This window comes from Hevea brasiliensis, chromosome 11 (genome assembly GCF_030052815.1).
Source record: "Hevea brasiliensis isolate MT/VB/25A 57/8 chromosome 11, ASM3005281v1, whole genome shotgun sequence".
Lineage (NCBI taxonomy): Eukaryota > Viridiplantae > Streptophyta > Magnoliopsida > Malpighiales > Euphorbiaceae > Hevea > Hevea brasiliensis.
In genome coordinates, this window is record NC_079503.1 from 98,411,536 (window position 1) to 98,429,726 (window position 18,191).

General features: G+C 36.6%; 2 protein-coding genes across 3 annotated transcripts; both read right to left on the minus strand.

The window, feature by feature from the left end:
* Window positions 1–5,079: 5,079 nt before the first annotated feature.
* On the minus strand, window positions 5,080–9,321 carry LOC110631949 (uncharacterized). 2 transcript variants are annotated; one of them, XM_021779999.2, is made up of 9 exons: window positions 9,163–9,321; window positions 8,888–9,095; window positions 8,722–8,783; window positions 8,492–8,618; window positions 7,591–7,739; window positions 6,911–7,018; window positions 6,683–6,802; window positions 5,956–6,129; window positions 5,080–5,432 (listed from the first exon to the last, which is right to left on the minus strand). In XM_021779999.2, the coding sequence occupies exons 2-9, from the start codon at window positions 8,991–8,993 to the stop codon at window positions 5,331–5,333; spliced, it is 948 nt and encodes a 315-aa protein (XP_021635691.1). In that variant the 5' UTR covers window positions 8,994–9,095; window positions 9,163–9,321; the 3' UTR covers window positions 5,080–5,330. The 2 variants fall into 2 exon arrangements, with proteins under 2 accessions (XP_021635691.1, XP_021635692.1); XM_021780000.2 differs by having other exon boundaries at window positions 8,888–9,004; window positions 9,163–9,317.
* A 2,114-nt stretch (window positions 9,322–11,435) lies between these two features.
* Window positions 11,436–17,323, minus strand: LOC110631920 (homeobox protein SBH1). The gene is made up of 4 exons (XM_021779942.2): window positions 16,041–17,323; window positions 15,396–15,639; window positions 12,143–12,387; window positions 11,436–11,817 (listed from the first exon to the last, which is right to left on the minus strand). The coding sequence occupies exons 1-4, from the start codon at window positions 16,401–16,403 to the stop codon at window positions 11,614–11,616; spliced, it is 1,056 nt and encodes a 351-aa protein (XP_021635634.2). The 5' UTR covers window positions 16,404–17,323; the 3' UTR covers window positions 11,436–11,613.
* Between the last annotated feature and the right edge of the window lie 868 nt (window positions 17,324–18,191).

Here is an 18,191-nt window from a genome sequence, read left to right on the forward strand (position 1 = left end):
AAATGCCTAACTTATCAGCAAGTGAAGGCAGAGCATCAAGTACCAACTAGGTTGTTACATCCACTACCAGTACCAGAATGGAAATGGGAGAGAACAACTATGGATTTTGTGATGGGACTTTCGAGAACACAGAAGAGTCATGATGCAGTATGGGTCATTGTTGACAGACTGACTAAGTCTGCTCATTTTCTGCCAGTCCGAATGGACTACAGTTTAGACAGATTGGCCAGGTTGTACATCGATGAGATTATGAGACTTCATAGAGTGTTAGTATCCATTGTATCAGACAGAGATTCTAGGTTCACTTTTAGATTCTGGGGTAGTCTTCAGAGAGCCCAAGGAACTAGATTGAACTTCAGTACTGCATTCCACCCACAGACAGATGGCCAGTCTGAGAGGGTAATTCAAATCTTGGAGGACATGCTACGGGCTTGTGTGATTGAATTTGAGGGCAGTTGGGACACACAGTTGCCTTTGATTGAGTTTGCTTACAACAACAGCTACCAATTAAGCATTGGGATGCCTCCATATGAAGCTTTGTATGGCAGAAAATGTAGAACCCCGTTGTGTTGGGATGACGTGGGTGAAAGAAAGATGATTGGACCCGAAATTGTTCAGCAAACTGAAGAAAAGATCAGGGTGATCAGAGATCGACTTAAGACTGCATCAGACTGTCAGAAGTCCTACATTGATTTGAAAAGAAGGGATATTGAGTATGCAGTGGGTGAGAAAGTTTTCCTCAAAGTTTCTCCTTGGAAGAGAATTATGAGATTCAGCAGAAAGGGGAAACTGAGTCCTCGCTTCATTGGGCCATATGAGGTTCTGGAAAGAGTGGGTCCTTTGGCATATCGTTTGGCACTACCTCCAGAGTTGGAGAAGATACATACGTCTTCCATGTGTCTATGTTAAGGAGGTATCGATCAGACCATCTCATGTACTACCAGTAGAGGAAATTGAAGTGAATCCAGACCTCACATATGAGGAGGAACCCATAGAGATTCTGGCTTATGAGGTGAAGCAGCAACGGAACAAGCAGATACCATTGGTAAAAGTGCTGTGGAACCATCATTCGGGCTAGGAGGCCACTTGGGAACGAGAGGAGGACATGAGAAGACAACACCCATAGCTGTTCAGAGATTGATACCAGGTAAAATTTCGAGACGAAATTTATTTAAGGGGGGGAGAATTGTAACACCCCCATTTGCATAGCCTGGTAGATCTCACTGTTCCGATGACCAGTGTCGGTCCAGACAATTAAGAGGATTAGAACCACATCTAAGACAACTAAATAAGCCATAAACACAAATAATTAGTAATTTCCAATTAGTTAAGTATAAACAAGAAAAACAGAACATAAGAAGTTAAACGAGCCGAGAGTCACAGCGATGGGTGACCTTCTCGGGAAGGACTGCGAAGTCATTTTAAACTCAAATTTCGAACCGTAAAATGTGACGTCGCGGTCCTTAGGACCATTATGAACACAGTGGAAAAGAGAAAATCACGAAAAAGAACTGTTAAGCCAGTCAAATAATTAGGTCAGGGAGCCGGAAGAAATATTGAATTATTTACAAACCGGGTTGAATCTAATCTGGCAGCCATGGTTCAAATGGCCATAACATGAGCTACAAAACTCCAATTGGAGTGATTCAAAAATGAGAATAAACTTAAGACATTAGGGAACATTTTCTATGAAGAAAGTTTTGCCAAATTCCAATAGTAAAATGACCAATGGAGCAGTGCAACTTAGGACACTAAAACTGAAAATTAACAATTTTGCCTAAAAGACCTAAGTTTTGAGAAAATAACCAAAACCAACAAATTTAGTGATCAAAATGTGGTATGTGGGTGAAGTTGGAATTCCCATACCTATTAAGCCTTAGAAAGTCAACAAATTGACTTGAATAGTGTAGTGAATAGCAATCCCGAAACACAAAATTTAAAGAACGTCGAGTTTAGCAGATATAAACTAGATAAAAGTAAAATTAAATTTATTTTTGGATTTATGCTAAGTTATGGTACTGAAACACTGTGAAACTGTGTGTTTCAGCTGAAAAAGACTTGGAAGGTCTGAGAGACTGAGTCAAGGCCTAGAGGCGACTCACGTCAGGTTTGTGCACAATAAACCTTATTTGAGTATTTTGTCATTGAAAAATTGATTTGGTATGATTTATGAAAATTTTGTGTTAATAATGAATTGTGTTGCCACCTTGTGAATGAAATTATGACTTTGAAAATTTATCGGATTTCAAATGAATTATTTGAATAAAATGTTCGAAATAGATTTTTGATTCACACTTAGCGTGACAGTGCCTTATTACTCCTCCTCCATTCATGGGGTGAGATCGATTATTTTTCCTCCCTCTCTGGTTTACCAGTTGAGGTTGTAGATCGGATGAGTACTCATTAGCTAGCTAGCCACCTCTCTCATTGGTTTCGATTAGTGGGGTTGTATATTGCTTTGTCGTGGTGTACAACACGGCATTGATCGAAAATTTTGTGTCATGGCTTAAGTTGTGTATGACTTGGCAACACTGTATTTATTAAATTATTTGACTAAATTATGTTATTATGAGTTTTGATAATTTGTGAAATGTGGTTGAGAAATATTTAAATTATGTTTTGTTAATGAATGGTTTATGTATTATATTTAAAATTTTTATTGTGCACCACTGAGTATTTTTATACTCAGCGATAGCTTATTTTGCTATCGCAGATAAGAGCAAGGAGAAGGCAGCAAAGTGAGCTGCTATTGAATTAAGGACCACACTGATCTTTTTGTACGGGTATTATTTTATACCCTTGCAGCTAATTTTGATGTAAATATTGTAATATTTTTTGTATCAATGTAAAGTTGAGCAGTTGTATAATAAATTGTAATAATATTATTTTTGGATTTCCTTCTGTAAATTAAGATTTGTATTTGTGAATTTCATATTATATGCACTGTGGATGGAATTATGAAATATTTTAAGTTGATAAATTTTTTATTTGAATTGTGTTGATTTGAGATTATTTGGAGGTTGGGAGTTAAGAAAATTATTGGAAGTGCTTTTTTTTAGGTATTTGAAGAACTGTTTTCTCCAAATACAAACGGAACTCTGTCAAAATTTTTATAAAATTTGCAGAAAAATAAAAATAGACAAAATTTTTACTAATTTATAAGCTTTGAATAAATGATTTTAATTCCTACCAAAATGCTTACCACTTCCAAAATGCAAGAAAATAGTTTTAAAATCCCTTGTAGTGTACTTAATGAATTATCGGTAGGTGAAGTTCGGTAGTTCATTAGGTATTCTACAGGATCATGTTATGCCTTACAGAGGGGTAAGGTGTGACAAACTGTCACGATGGTAATGAATTGGCCCGATGAAACCACCGTGCGGCACCAGTATTGCTCCCCCTTGATGAATACTAGTCAGCCTTTTCACTAAGTTAGTCTAGTAGAAATAGACTAACAAGGTAAGAAACTTAGCAATGGAAATGTGAAGGATGGTAATGAGGCAAAGTGTGGGTAGAATTAACTAAGTACTTGTATTACTTTGGGAAAAAGAAGCTATACAAAGCTTTACAAGATGTACCAAGTTGCTGTACAAAGGTTGCTATGTGCAGGGTTTGTCTATACACTCATACATGTCTCAAATGAAAGCCCTAATCACCTATTTATAGTTGAGCCACCTCCTTGGGGTTGTGGCTGGAAATGTGTTGGAGGCTTCTAGAGTCTTCTGGAGTTGGTTGGCTGATGATGGAGCATTTTGGAAGCCTCTGGGTGGCGAGTCTAGTAGGCGCCGGAATCTTCTGGAAGGCGTTGGGGCGTGCTGCAGCTCTCGCAGGTGCTGGAGGGATTCGGCCCATGTAACCTCGTTTTGGGGCGCTGGTAGGCTTGTGGACTTGTGCTGGCGCGCTTGACTCCCTCGCCCATGCTGCTGGCTATGTGGCCACCCGCTTGGCCTGTCCCTTGGGCGGGTTGTCCCGATCCTTCAGTGGCGCGAAAAATTAGGGCGATTTGTGTGGGGAACCTTCGGTAGGGAACACCTGGAAGAGAATCTTACTAATAAGAGGCGCTTTACCCCCAAAAGCTGCAACTCTACCCTCTCCTATAGCTGCTTGTGCGCGAATTTCAGTCACAAATCCTCTCTGATCCCTGTGAATTGGTTGCTCCTAGAAGAGTGATATAATCTACATATTTGATTAGGTATTATTACTTTTCATAAGATTAATTGTGTCCGTGGGAAATAATAGTTGCTGTTTCTTTCTGAAGTAACATAAATACCTGTGCATCAACAACTTTTGGTATCATAATGCCTGAAACTGCAGAGGGAATGTGTTCTGCAATGAAATCGCTGTAGACTGGATTTGCAACTAAAGCAAAACCCTTAAATCCTAACGTAAGACACAAACGGTTGAAAGACCTAGCCCATGGTTACCAGCCGCCTGCGCTGCAAAAACTGCTGCTCGTTCTGCAAATAACATGAAAAATCACACGCTTAAGAATGTGAAGTCTTGTGATGCTTCATCTGGCCCAACAGAGAGTTAATATGTCCATTCTATTCGTTATCGTTATCGCCTGGCAAGAAAAGAATCCCAATCTCTATGATTTTGAGACATTTTAAGAATGATCTTGTTAAGCCAATATTATACTATGCTCGTTTCCGGGAAGGAAAATGAAGAATATGGTATCCATAAGGTAGCCCATTATTTTCAAATTAAGAACTTACACTTGAGATACAAAAGTGAGTTAAATAAATTTATTTTTACACTAAATATTTATATTAAAATTATGTAAAATTAATTAAATTTATAAATTTTGATATAAATATTTAATTTAAAAATTATTAGATTCATTTTTATATAAAATTAAATTTATAATAATTGGCCATAGTAAACAAAATTTTAGATACATTATGCTTTTATTTTTCCACACAGTAAACTTTCTGCGATATATCATACAAGAAGTTGAACTCCATCTAGGATGAATTTCACATAACAAATTTTTAAATGAAAATATCACCCATGGATCATTCAAAGCCAATGTATTCTGAAATGTGTGCAATGAAGATTGAAACAAGATGCATCCAAAACTGAGAACCAAGGGGGCGTAAATTTCTGTCTGGAAATACCAATGCAAAATCTGCATCATGCCATTTTTGATCTCTCACCGAAATTCAAATAAAAATGTTCCTATTTGAAGGGTAAACTAGTCCTAGGTAATGGGCATCTGACTGCATTTTTGCATATTTTAAGGAGAAGAAAACAATACAAGATTATTCTGGATACTTCTTGTCGTCTTTCAACTCAAAAACTAATGGAATGGAGCACAAAATGATGTCACTTCATCGATTAATTGGAGTGTGCATCCGTTCAACAATCCTGTTTATGGCATCACGAGACATCACCAGTGTATCATGCAGCAGGATGCTGTAGACATTCAAGCCCTGAAAAGAGCACAAGAAATTGCAAGCTCAGAGACAACAGATGCCCACCTCCATAAATATCCAACTTGTGTGATCATGTCTATACATGCAAGCCAGTTCATATGTTTCTATTCTGATGCAAAGAGAATCTTGAAGACACAGGAAAAGCTTTGGTGTTTGGACTTTGGGATATTTTGAAGTAAAATATTAGCAGAGAAGAAAGAAAGTGTGTAACTATTTAAGAGAAGGGGAAAAAGAAGGTTTTGTGATGTCTTCAGTGGATCACTCATGATTTTTACAGCTCTCACATGCAAGGATTCTCAAATGAAACAACACCCAAATATATCAACAATTCAAGGAAGTCAAAGAGTTATGCCACAGTTTTAGCTTTGCAGAGCCTGAACTTAGGGTTTTATCCCTGAATTATATCGAGAAGATCACACACTTGAAAGATTATTAAAATGTAGCCAAGATCCAGGCAGCAGAATTTTCATTCCATATCCAACTATATTGTGAAAAAGGATTAAGGATTGCAAGAACTTACAATTGATGGTAGTACATTGACATAATGTAGATTTTGAGTAGCCAACTTCAGCTTTTCATTAATCAGGCCACCATCCACCAGCAGTAGCTTCTTGGTGTTCTCCATTTGGTTGACATAGTTCACAATATTCTTCGTTTTATGTGTAGGGACCTCCAAATCCTCAAAAACCAGAAGCTGTATATTACCAAAATATTTTAAAGATTATTGCTCCATATATGGAAGAAAAATGCTTCGAGAATTTGACTTGTGAAGCTACCGTTAAAGAGGAAGTCTAAGAAATGTAACCAGATACACAGGCACAGAAATTATGTGAAAATTTGATATTCAAGACCAACCACAGCAGTTAAACAACAGCAGTACAGATAATACAAAGCCTGGTAAGAATGTAGATAATAATCAAGAAAGAGGTAACGTCTCTCCCAAAAGTACTCATATCAGTAGTTTAACTGGTGGAATAGATGTGACATTTAAAAATGGAAATATCCTAACATAAAGCCTTCTCAGAAATGAAGATGATAATCACAAACAAGTCAGCATCCCTCCCAAGAACACAGGCCCATGCATCAATTGTGCAAAAAATGCAACGTTACGCCACATTTCAATAAATAGAATCCATACGACCCATTAATACAATAAATGGTAACCAGAAAGGCTATCCGAAAGAAACTTCTAACCTTTTTCACAAGTGCATTCATGTAAAATTAAAAATTGAGGAACAAAGACATGCCTTTCCTTCTGCTGCTCGAGCCGTCAAAGCAATCTTCAATCCTAGACGCCTAACTTTCTTGTTGCATTTAATAGCATGACTCCGAGGCTTAGGGCCATGCATTGTAGCACCACCCCTAAACTGTTATCCAAAAAACAGTCTTTAAAGTCCAGCAAATTCACTGACATGCCGCAACAGCACAAAAGACCACCTATCTAACCATTGAGTAGGGCAAAAGAGCTTCTATACCTGTGGTCCACGCAATGTTCCATGCCGTGCTCGACCAGTACCTTTCTGTTGATATGGTTTTCTACCAGTCCCACTAACTTCACTGATTGTTTTTGTCGAATGTGTTCCCTGTAGACAAGTTGAATCACATAAGATTCTGATACCTGATTCTTACACATCAACTTCCCAACATTTACAAGTTGCAAAACTTTTTTTATAGTGTGGAAGTTTAATATAAATACATATCAGTAACATATCTAATAATAAATAATTCATCATATAGCAATGCAATAATATTAGATATGCAATATTGTTACATATGAGTAACATATATCAGACATGAATGATATGCAAATTAGGGACAGATTCATCAACACATCAACCCTCACCTTCTCCCCCGTTCATTTTCATTTCACATAGGATAGCCCCCTGACAATTTTTCCTTCATAAAAAATGTCTTATGTGGATCAAACAGAAAGGGAACCTTTGTTTTGACTTCCGACAACCAAACAAATAACATACAAATAAACTGTGATTAAGACAAGAATTTAAAGAACTACTAACAAAACTTTAACGTTCTCAATGGTATACCCTAAGCCATAAGCAAACCAATGATATTCTTTCCATATACACTTAAAGTCATAGTACCATCAATGCTATATAATCACATTCTTTAAAGCTTTATAATGGTCGACCATCACCTGTTGTCGTTTTGCAAGTTGCCATCGTACAACACGATGAATAATATGCTTCTTAATGGGCACATCAAAAACATCACCAGCCAAAACCATTAATCCCTTGTCCTCATTGTGAAAATTTGTCACTGGAATTACCAAGTCCTGATAAAGGCCTATATCACAACATAAAATTAATAAAATTTACCAATATGCACATCGTAAAAATAAAGGACAGAAGATTACAACTGAATATTGAAGGAGCTCAAAGCACCCAAGAGTCAAACCTCAGGTATGCCATGTCAACCCATAGAAAAAGTGAACCTTAATTGGTTTAAGTTTGCTTATCAATGTCAATAGCATAAGAAATGGAAGAAAGAAATAACTGTGAGCAATGGTTAGAATCTACTTAAGCAAGTGGTGGTGACAACAGACAGAAGAGCTATGACATGATAGATAGAACACTCCAAATTTAAAAGTCTATTTTCAGATATGTCACAAATAATATAAAGACATTTTTTTATTGATGAAAAATCGTACCAAAGTACTCTAAAACACTGTTTATGCGGTACTTCTGAAATTGATGAATTAATACAAAAAAATTAAGCTATGCTCATCTCTATGAAATACAAATCAGTCTTGAACTTAAAGAGTTTAGAGGTCGAAAGTTAAGGTGATGTTATCATCTTAAGCCTAAAGCATGTGAAATATTGATGCTTTTTAATGTTAGATGTTCATAATTTTTCAATAAAAAAAATTAATAATAACTCACCTGACCTTTTTTTAAATAATATTAGAATTTTGAGTCAAGCATTAAGCCATCAAATGGATATCTTAAGTAGACGTCACTAATTTCAGCAGCTATAATTTTTCCTATCCAGTGCATCACCCATAAAGTCGTGTAAGCAAATTCCAACTCTTTCCATACCTATTTTGCGCTCCGGTGTTAACACAGCCTTTGTGGATAATAAATCAGAGGGGAATGCACCATCACTTGACCCAGGAGTTAGGATAGATGTTGAAAACCTCCGATACGCAAGGGAAGCTGCCCCACCCTAAATTAAAACATGATGCAAAACAGGCTTATGACTGCAATGACCATTAAAGAATGGAATGTATTCTGATATGGCTCTTGGACAAAGAATGATGTTAAAGTACCTTGACAAAGCTAGAAGATTCTGCAGAAAATAAGCAATTCCCAAAGACATGGCCACACAAATCTGTCCAAGGTGAGGTCAACAAATGAAAGGTAAACACTTTCGAAGCCACAAAATATTCCCATTAAGCAACTTCAAGTTATATAGTAAGATAGTATATCCCCTACCATTAGAAGCTCGAAATGACTGATAACTGAGAAATGGAGAAATGCAACGACCAACGTTCAAAGACCCAAAAGAGCGTAAAATGCTTTTCGAAATCGATACCGCCATTGTTTAACGAACTAGAAAAGGCAGGCTCCACCGATTAAAATAGGAATACAGCACCAGTCCATCTTTATTCCAAAAGACTAAAGCAATGCTAATGCCCGCTAACTGTTCGAGAAAATGATTGACTAAAAAAAAAGCAGATGAAGAAAGAAGCAAACTGAGAAATACTAACAATCCTCAGTCGATCGATTTCGACAGCTAATATACGAAAGTAGCTTTGGATCCGCCTGCCCGGTAACCTTATTGTTCGAGGATGGAGGCACTTGTGAAATTGGGAAGTGCTAAAAACCCCAGCTAGTTTCGTCGTGGAGGCTTCTGTGTTCTTTTCATTTTGTTAGGTGGAGGCTCAAATCAGCCAGCCCATACATACAAGTCCAACCCAAAAGGATATTCCAGGAATGGGCTAACCAATTCAAACAACAAGAGCTAGCCCATGGAGATCATTTCGGATATTGCTTGCTTTCCCTTTCACCAAAGAGATTCTTGGGTAAATGTTCATTGGTTAACATACTAAATTTTTTTAAATATACTCTATTTCTTTAATTTTATTAAATTACTATATTATTAATACTTTTTTTGGTTAATCAACAGTACTAAAGTATGAATATAATACTATCACTTCATCAATGCATTTAAGAAATTTAAAGAGTAAATAAGTATAACATTGTCTAAATTTCTAAACCTATCGATACTGATTGGTATTCTTGGCTCATCGGACAAATGTAATTAGATTGTGAATAGACTGAAATCACAAAAAAGTGAGATCGGTAGCCTAATTGCAGCCACTTGGATACTCAAATTAAATGATTTTTTTTTAATACTTATAGAAGAAATTGTAACAGTGAAATATGAGAATGAATATAAATGTACTTGAGTAGGTGCTGAAGATCTACTTAATACGGTGATTGGAAACACTTTAGCATGATTTCCAAGATCCTGTTAGTTAATGTTGAGTTGTATGTTGTCATTCGTTATGAAATCATACTCTGTTAGCATAATTCTCGACAATGATTTCGTTTATCATTCTTAACGGCTTTTGTCTTGTCTCATTCCTATCGATATGATCTTTATCTGATTAACATGGCCAACTAATCCTACCGATCTCTATGTGTTCGAAACTGATAGCCTCGGATTGACATCAAATTGCTGGTGTAAAGCTTGTCTCCTTGCTAGATCCAATCTCCTTTAAATTGAGTCGAACACAAGGGATCCCATCCAAAAGAGATCGGTTCAACCAAGCCAACATAAAAGCCGCTAACTCTTTTATGGCATATCTATATATATATCCAGTTATCCACAAACACATTCGAAGAAAGAAATCGAATTACACTGCAAATACCATGCAAAATCCATCACAAAATATTCATTAGAGGTCCTTGAAATATATGATTTCCCATTAATAGAGTTGTCATGAAATCATTAGCAACGCATATACACAAGCTACACCTCCCACTTTCGATTGGTAGGCCTTCAAAAATAAAAAGCCTCTTATTCTTTTTTATGGGCTATTTGATTTGAATAGATTATATATATATAATCAAAAATACCAAACAAGACGAGACATTACACTGAACTCAACTATGATAGTTGTGTGTTTCTGGAATGCCTATATATCCTTTTGTTTTCCTCTTTAGACATTGTTGATGTATTTACGCACAAAGAGTAAATAGATGAGGCCTACCATCTGCTGGAGCATAACAGTTTTGAAACGCATCCAAAGGCCATGCTTTACGTGCAGGCTATATGTTGGAGTGCCTGCTCTGCAGTAAAATCTCATCTAAAATTTCATCATACAGTCGGAACTATTAATTGAGACTACACTATGCCGGCATGAGCTTAGTCCATTGGCCATGGCACGCTTATATCTAGCCAAGGGTCAGTTCTGATTCAATTCCGCTCACTTCACGGTTTTAGTTCAGAATGATTTCGATTCGGCTATACAAAATATGAAACTATGATAAATTTTAAACATTATTTATAAAAGAAAAAAATTAAGTTTTTGAATTGAGTCGGTCCCAGCTCAGTTCAAGGGAGAGAGGGAAAGAGCCCTTAGCCGGTCATCTAACCACAGTTCAAGGTCAGTTCAAGCCCCAAACCATTGACCAAGGCTAGTTTCGAGCTGACCCGAGCTGGTCCTGGTTTGGTTCAAAGGCCGAACCGGCCTTTAGCTGGATTTGCTTATGACAAAGTGAGAGTTGCCGAAAATACATTTCAGACCTTGAACATCAGACGAATTATACTATATATTTCCGCAGAAAATACAGCATCTACATATATGGGCCGTAACAAAACATGAACCATGCAAACTGCAGTCCACAGCTCCCACGACCTTGCCTTGGAAGCAATATCTTAGGGTAAGACAAAAGGGCACATGGAGATCTGAAAATTTTAGCATTCTTCAAGAACTTGAGAGGGAGTTGTGCAACAAACCATTTCACATCCAAGTCAGTTAAAGACGATACAAAAATTACATAAATAAGAGAGCGACTGGTTCAACATTCAGTTACATTTAATAGCCTTCAGAAGCATACAGTTCAGACCATAATTCCAAGTCCAACGGCGATACAGTTACAAATACACTTGCATTCCAACAACAAGGACCCCTAAACATATTTGGTCATCTTCAGAGAAGCGTGGGAGAGATATCCATTGGGAATGGATTACCGAGAACATTATCCATGTAATAGTGAGAATGGGTAGCATCCATCACCACAAACTGCATATCCTCAGATGGTTTCCAGTGTCGCTTCCTTTGGTTAATGAACCAGTTATTAATTTGCTTCTGATCCAGACCAGTAGATTCTGCTAAGGCTAGCTTTTGTGATTCCTGTTGACACGAGATGCAACTCTTAAAAGGCATATTACAAATGATATCATGAAAACTGTGAGCACAAAAGACATGGTGGCAAAGTGCAATGCTATCTCCATTATAGAACACAAAGATTAATTAAGTTGTATGTCAATAGGCCTTTTTTTAACGGTTAAAATAGTTGGTGATCTATAGCCAAATCACAAATATATGTCTCCGTTCCAACTCAGAAAGATCTAGCCATTACTCAGCACTTGCAAACTACAAGTTATGATGTGTCCATACAGTATGATCAAGTATAGCATTAGTAAAGTTGGAAGATATGCACACTAATTATTCATACCGATGGATAAGGCCATTTGTAATGTCTGCTCCACCAATCCAGTAACTGCTGCCTTGCTTCTTTAGGTAATTTCCCCTTCTTCCTCTTTTTCATGAACTCCTGCTTTAGGCTGCCCAAATATCCACTGTACCTGCGCAGTAGCTGACCTTTCAGTTCCTGATCTTCAGCCTGGGGATCTATGAAGTTGTTGTTCACATCAACTTCTTCTTCAGATGATCCATTCCTTTCATTGGCCTCACCACAAGCTGATGGCAGCAGGCATAAAGAAGTAAGAACCACAAAATGCACGAGAACTTCTTTTACCATAAACAACAATAATAACAACTACTAAAACAGTGGAGCTCTAATTTCAGCCTGTTTTAGTGAAATGCCTTTATGTAAAATATATTATTGCTTCATTACCCACACGTAAAAACCTGCAACACATTAATTCTAATTGAACAATCAAGTACTATCCTCAAAAAAAGTCATAAGTTGTGTTATTAACCAAGGTATTTCCTGTACAAAAATGATAATCACTGAAGCGCACTTTGTTATTTCTCTCCATTTTCCCAAAGTAAGCTTCATTATAGAATGGCAGTCAGCTAACCCATATCCCCAAATATATAGAACATAATTTAGTCGACTATGATTAGGATAAAGAATATATTATTATTATTATTATTATTATTATTATTATTATTATTATTATTATTTCAGACATTGAACACACTGAAGAATATATAGAAGAAAGATGACCATAAAATGAGCCCATTTCCACTCAAGCCATTGATAAGAACCACTTCTACTTCATATGAACCAGAAGTATTTAGTCCAAATAAGAGTCTCATTTAAGATGATTGCATTGAATTGCAATCATAATGATGACAAAAGTTATGGAAAGAACAAGTTTAAATAATTAATAATTGACAAAAGTTGCATTCCGTTGCACCTAATGAATTTAAATAATGATTCTTTTTATCCACCTGAGCTGGGGCTCTTATAATAACTCAAGTATATTTCATGATGCTTATAGATGCCACTTTTGGACCCACACATATCATTTCTCCAGAACCATTAGACTAGGAAAAGATGCAAATGCAGCATGTTCACATTTTTCTATTTCGAGCTTGTTTTTAATAATGCAAATTAGTTCTACAAAAGATTCATCCAATGCAATACAGCAAGCAGTATAATTAATGCCAGTTGGTCATAATTTCATATACAAGAACTCGATTTGACTCCTTGTTTCCATTGAGATAGCTCTTCCAGTAATTAATCCAATCAGAGCACTATGACCAACTTTTCCATACTGGTAAGGAGATCTAAATTTATTTTTTCTTTTCTACAAAACTATAGCAGCCTTCTTCCTCAAAATCTCCATGACTCAATATTATTCAATTTCACTTATTTCTAACAGCTTCCAAACTGACAAAAATTATAATTTTCATTACCATTACACAAAAAAAAAGGGAAAAGAAAGAAAACAAACCATGCTAATTCAGGAACAACTGAGATGGGCTTCCAAAAAAGACTTATATTCAAAAGAAAAGAATTGAATTTGTAACAAGGAATAGGAAAAGACAGAAGAAAGTTAGTCCCAAAAATTCTATCAAAATTCATTCAAAATAATATATCCAACAAATTAAGCCCCTTTAATTTCCAAACTACCATGCATTATATTTCTAATTTCCAAACTACCATGCATTATATTTCTAATATCTTCTATGGGAGCAGACTGAACAATTATACCCAGTTAAACAAAAAAAAAAAAAAAAGCAATAGAAACTAATTGAATAGCCCTTTAAGAAGATCGCAAACGCAATTTGCACAGCATTACCATATCAGACAATAAGCAAGCTCAGATACTTTCAGTTCGAGTAATACTAATAATAAAGCAAGTTGAAGCATATATTGCAAAAATGAATTCAAATAAACATTCATTGTTAGAGTTGAAACCAACACAGAAAAGTTTTGTTTACGCTAGGGTTTTTAAATAGGCAATTCAAGTTGCAACTCTATTCCAAATCTTATAGGTATCCATGGTAACAATGCATGCTAAAATAAACAATATTTTGCCAAAAGAAATGGGCTGATTGAACTTCCAGTAAATATTTGCAAGTGTAAATTCTCTCACCAAAGCTTCGTACATACAAAATACAACTCACATCCTACTTTACCAGTGAAGATGGATCATCTCCTAGCAAATGATATTCCAAGAAACCATTTCTCACCTGCCAATCTAAAACATTTTGACCTTTAGGGCATAGCTACTGAATGTAATCCCTAAAACCTCTTCCCTTCCACTCTCGAAAGTTTACGTTTATTGATAAATATATGGGGAAAACAAAAAGGGAAGCTAAGCCTTCAAGCCAAAAACCTCTGTCCAGAATTTCAAACTCCTTCGCTTCCTTGGCTAAACTTGTGTGCCCAAATCATAACAATATTTGCCGAGGGAATGGACTTGCATGATCACCCATGCACCAAGAAACCCTAAATTTCAAGATGCATCCCAAAAGTCTTCAGGATGAACAACCATAAGTACCACTGATGTTTATTTCAGATTCTTTAAGCTCAAAATTACGCGTCCATGATGCCACTCTTATCAGCCACAACTAAAGAATTTCGCATGTAATTGAATCTCCAACCGACAGAGATTTAAACACTGGCAACTTCCATAGGGTTTGCAACGATGCGGTACAAAATAGCACAGCGATAGATATTTAACTTCTAAGAGCAGGGTTATTTCAGCATCATACATGGCTCGACAGTAACATTGAAAAAATCCGTTGACAAGGCGCAAGAAATGGTGCCGAGGCATACCAATATAGGAAGTAGAATTCACGAGAAACCAAGAAACACATTAAAAATACACGAACACCTAGAAGAGAATCAAAGCAAGGAATATAGAACGCCCCCAAACCCTGCGGCCTACGCAGCGAGAAAGACCATCTTCTGCGAGGATACCCTAGCAACTCAAACACAGTTCAGTCAAGAAGATAGAGGGAAAGATTTTTTTTTTTTTTTAAGAAAAAAAGAAACAGAAAGTACCCACTTCGGGAAAACAAATTCTTCTATATTGTTAATTAATCCTTATTGGAAACGAAGACATGCATGACTGATTATTTTAATACAAAATAAATCTCGCTAAAAAAGTTATAGTGCGTAGAGATCTCAAGACCTACATGTACACACAGTCAGACAGGGTAAGAGAGATTATTATCACCACAATCATGTACATACACTGAGACAGGGTAAAAGAGATTATTATCACCAGAATTTGGAGAGGAAACAGTGAGGGCTTTGAATTGACACTCGACCCTCTGGAGGAAAAGCATGGCTTCCTTCAAGGGCTTTGATAGCTCTTGCTCATACTTGGTCAGCATCTCACAGTAAGCCTCCATGAACTGGTCAAGGCCTGGATCTTCACCAATACAACTCGTACCAGTTGGACCCATTGCTGCTGCAGATGCACAGGCTTCTTCTAATCTAGCCACCACTTCAGATGGTGCTCCAACCTGAAGATTTACATACGCCATCTATAAAACAACTAAAGGAAAAGAAAAAGAAGTGAAAACCTACTCGTGTCTCTATCATATATATTGCTCAAAACATTTTTTGACCTCTCACTTTCCCTGGAACAGAAATCTTGAATTCTTAAAAGTAAACTCAAAAAACTTTTAGAAGAATTTCTTTTCACAGATCCATAATTTTCAAGGAAACTATAAAAGCAACCATAAATTATAACCATCGTTTTCAAAGGCTTAGCATTAGGTTATCTCAGTTGGTCTACTTCACCAAGAGGAAGAGATGTGCTCTAGTTTTCCGATTAGAGAAATAAGTAACGCTAGAGGGGGAAATTTATAGTTTTAGGCTTGTCGCAAGGAGGGGTGTGACTGAAACTACTGCTAGTCTCCACCTTTTGGCAGTTGATATATGCAGCCAAGAGTCGGTGATAGTGAGGATGAGCCATGATCTTAGCCTTGACAGAAGCAGTGTTGCCATCGTTGTTGTCCATGAAATAACAGCCGTTGTTGCTGCTGTTGTTGTGATTATCAAGAATTGTAGAAGTGCCACCACCACTACTACGGTTATGGTCTTGATTGTTTGTGGGAGGGAGAGGAAGGAATAAGGTATTTGATGATGAGTCTGCATTAGGAGGGGGAGGAGGATGATGATGATGAGAAGTCATGAGAGGCATCATCATCATCATAGGACATAGTCCATTACTGTTGTCTCCAAAAGCCATCATACTAGAAGTGCTATTGGAACCACCCTCCATTATCTCTCTCTGTCACACTTACTGTCTTATCCTTAATTTCCTAATTGTTCATTTGTGCTTAGCTATATAGTAGTGGTACTAACAAATTTACCCATCCCTCTTTCTGTTTCGTCTTTCTTTCTCTCTCCTACGCGATCTTTTGCTCTAAAGATTGTTGGTATTGTATCAGCAGTGCTCTCCCGAGATTTATGCTACAACAAACAGCCTTTTCACAGGAAATCCTAAATAGGGATAGTAGTAGTTGTAGTAGTCGAAGTAAGAAGTGAGTCAGTTATGTTATCTTTGTGGGTTTTACACTCTTGCCTGTTCTGCCAAAGACTGCTCAGATTTCCTTTGGGAAATGGGTGTTCATCTTTCTGGTCTTAAAAAGCATTAACTCTCTCCAGGAACGCACAGACTACCTCTCTCTATGAATTCTGTTCGCGAGGAGAAAAAAAGGGCGGGGGAGAGAGCGCTTTCCAGCGGAATAGCAGAGCGCACGCGGGGTGAGAAGAGAGTTCTCAGATATAGAAGAAGAGGCTGTTGCTCAAGAAATGTGTCATCTTTGAGGCACTGAGGTAAAGCTTTACCTTCCCGATGAAAACTCCCTCCCTCTTTTCTCGCACTGGCACTGATGCACTGCCATTACTGCAAAGAAAAGAGAGAGAAAGGGAAAGTTTTGTAGAGAAGCAAAGTGAGAGAAAGAAAGGAACGATCAAATCGAGGAAGAACCCAAGAAAGTGGTCTACTGGTGCAATGGAGGTTTTAGGGGCTCGGATATCACTGCTTTCTGTCGAGCGCCACACTCTTTCTTTCTCTTTCTCTACTTATTGGAGCTTGATAGCAATCAATCCACTCATTTTAATATTCCCACTTTTGTTGTCCTCTTCCACGCCACTTAACCCCAGCCCCAAAATCTTCTCTTTTCTTTCAACCCTTCGCTTGTTAATTGAAGATGTTTCTTGACTCCGGAGAAATTAACAACTGAAAAAAATATACAAAAATAGTAATAACAAGTAAAAACTAGAAAGAGCATATAACCTGAGCTGGAGCCTGCAAGTTGATTAATAGAGACAAGTGAAAAATTAAAAAATAGTCTCGCTCACAATTCACAAAGTTAATAATTATCTTAGTCACAATCATAACATCTAATCCATCCATCAGTATTTACCATGGAAAAAAGCAGCAGGTATTCAGAAAGCTGATAATACTTGTGGGACAGTCCGAATGTCTCTCTCTCTCTCTCTCTCATATTAAAGTTGGTATCTGTAGCTTCACAATGCAGATCGTGAAGAATCGTAGAATACAGCTTCAATCAAGTTCGAGCAAATTGTCTCTTCTTCATACTGTCCTTATGTATAAATACACCTAATTGCGTTCCTCTTCACCCTTCAGCAGTATAGCATACAGTACAGATAAAAAATTCTTGCATTCTCTCAAGTTTTAATAGCCGGGAGTTTAAGCAATAGCAATATCAGCATATTAGTGAGATTAAAAATTCTTATATTCTCCCAAGTTTAATACCTGGGAACTGTTTTAGTTCATGTGCACTGTCAAGAATTCTATTCATTTTGGTAAATTTCTTAGAGAGGGAAATGAAAGAAAGAAAGAAATTTTTTTAATATTATTTTTTTATATTTGTAATTGAAATAAATAATAAAATTTTATTTTATTTACTTTCAAAAATTATTTATAGATTATATTTTTATATTTTTCTTTTTATTTTTTTATTTCAAATAAGTAAATAATAAAAAAACTCCTTTATTTTTTTATTTTTTTTTCTTATTTTAACATTCCAAAAAAAGGTTA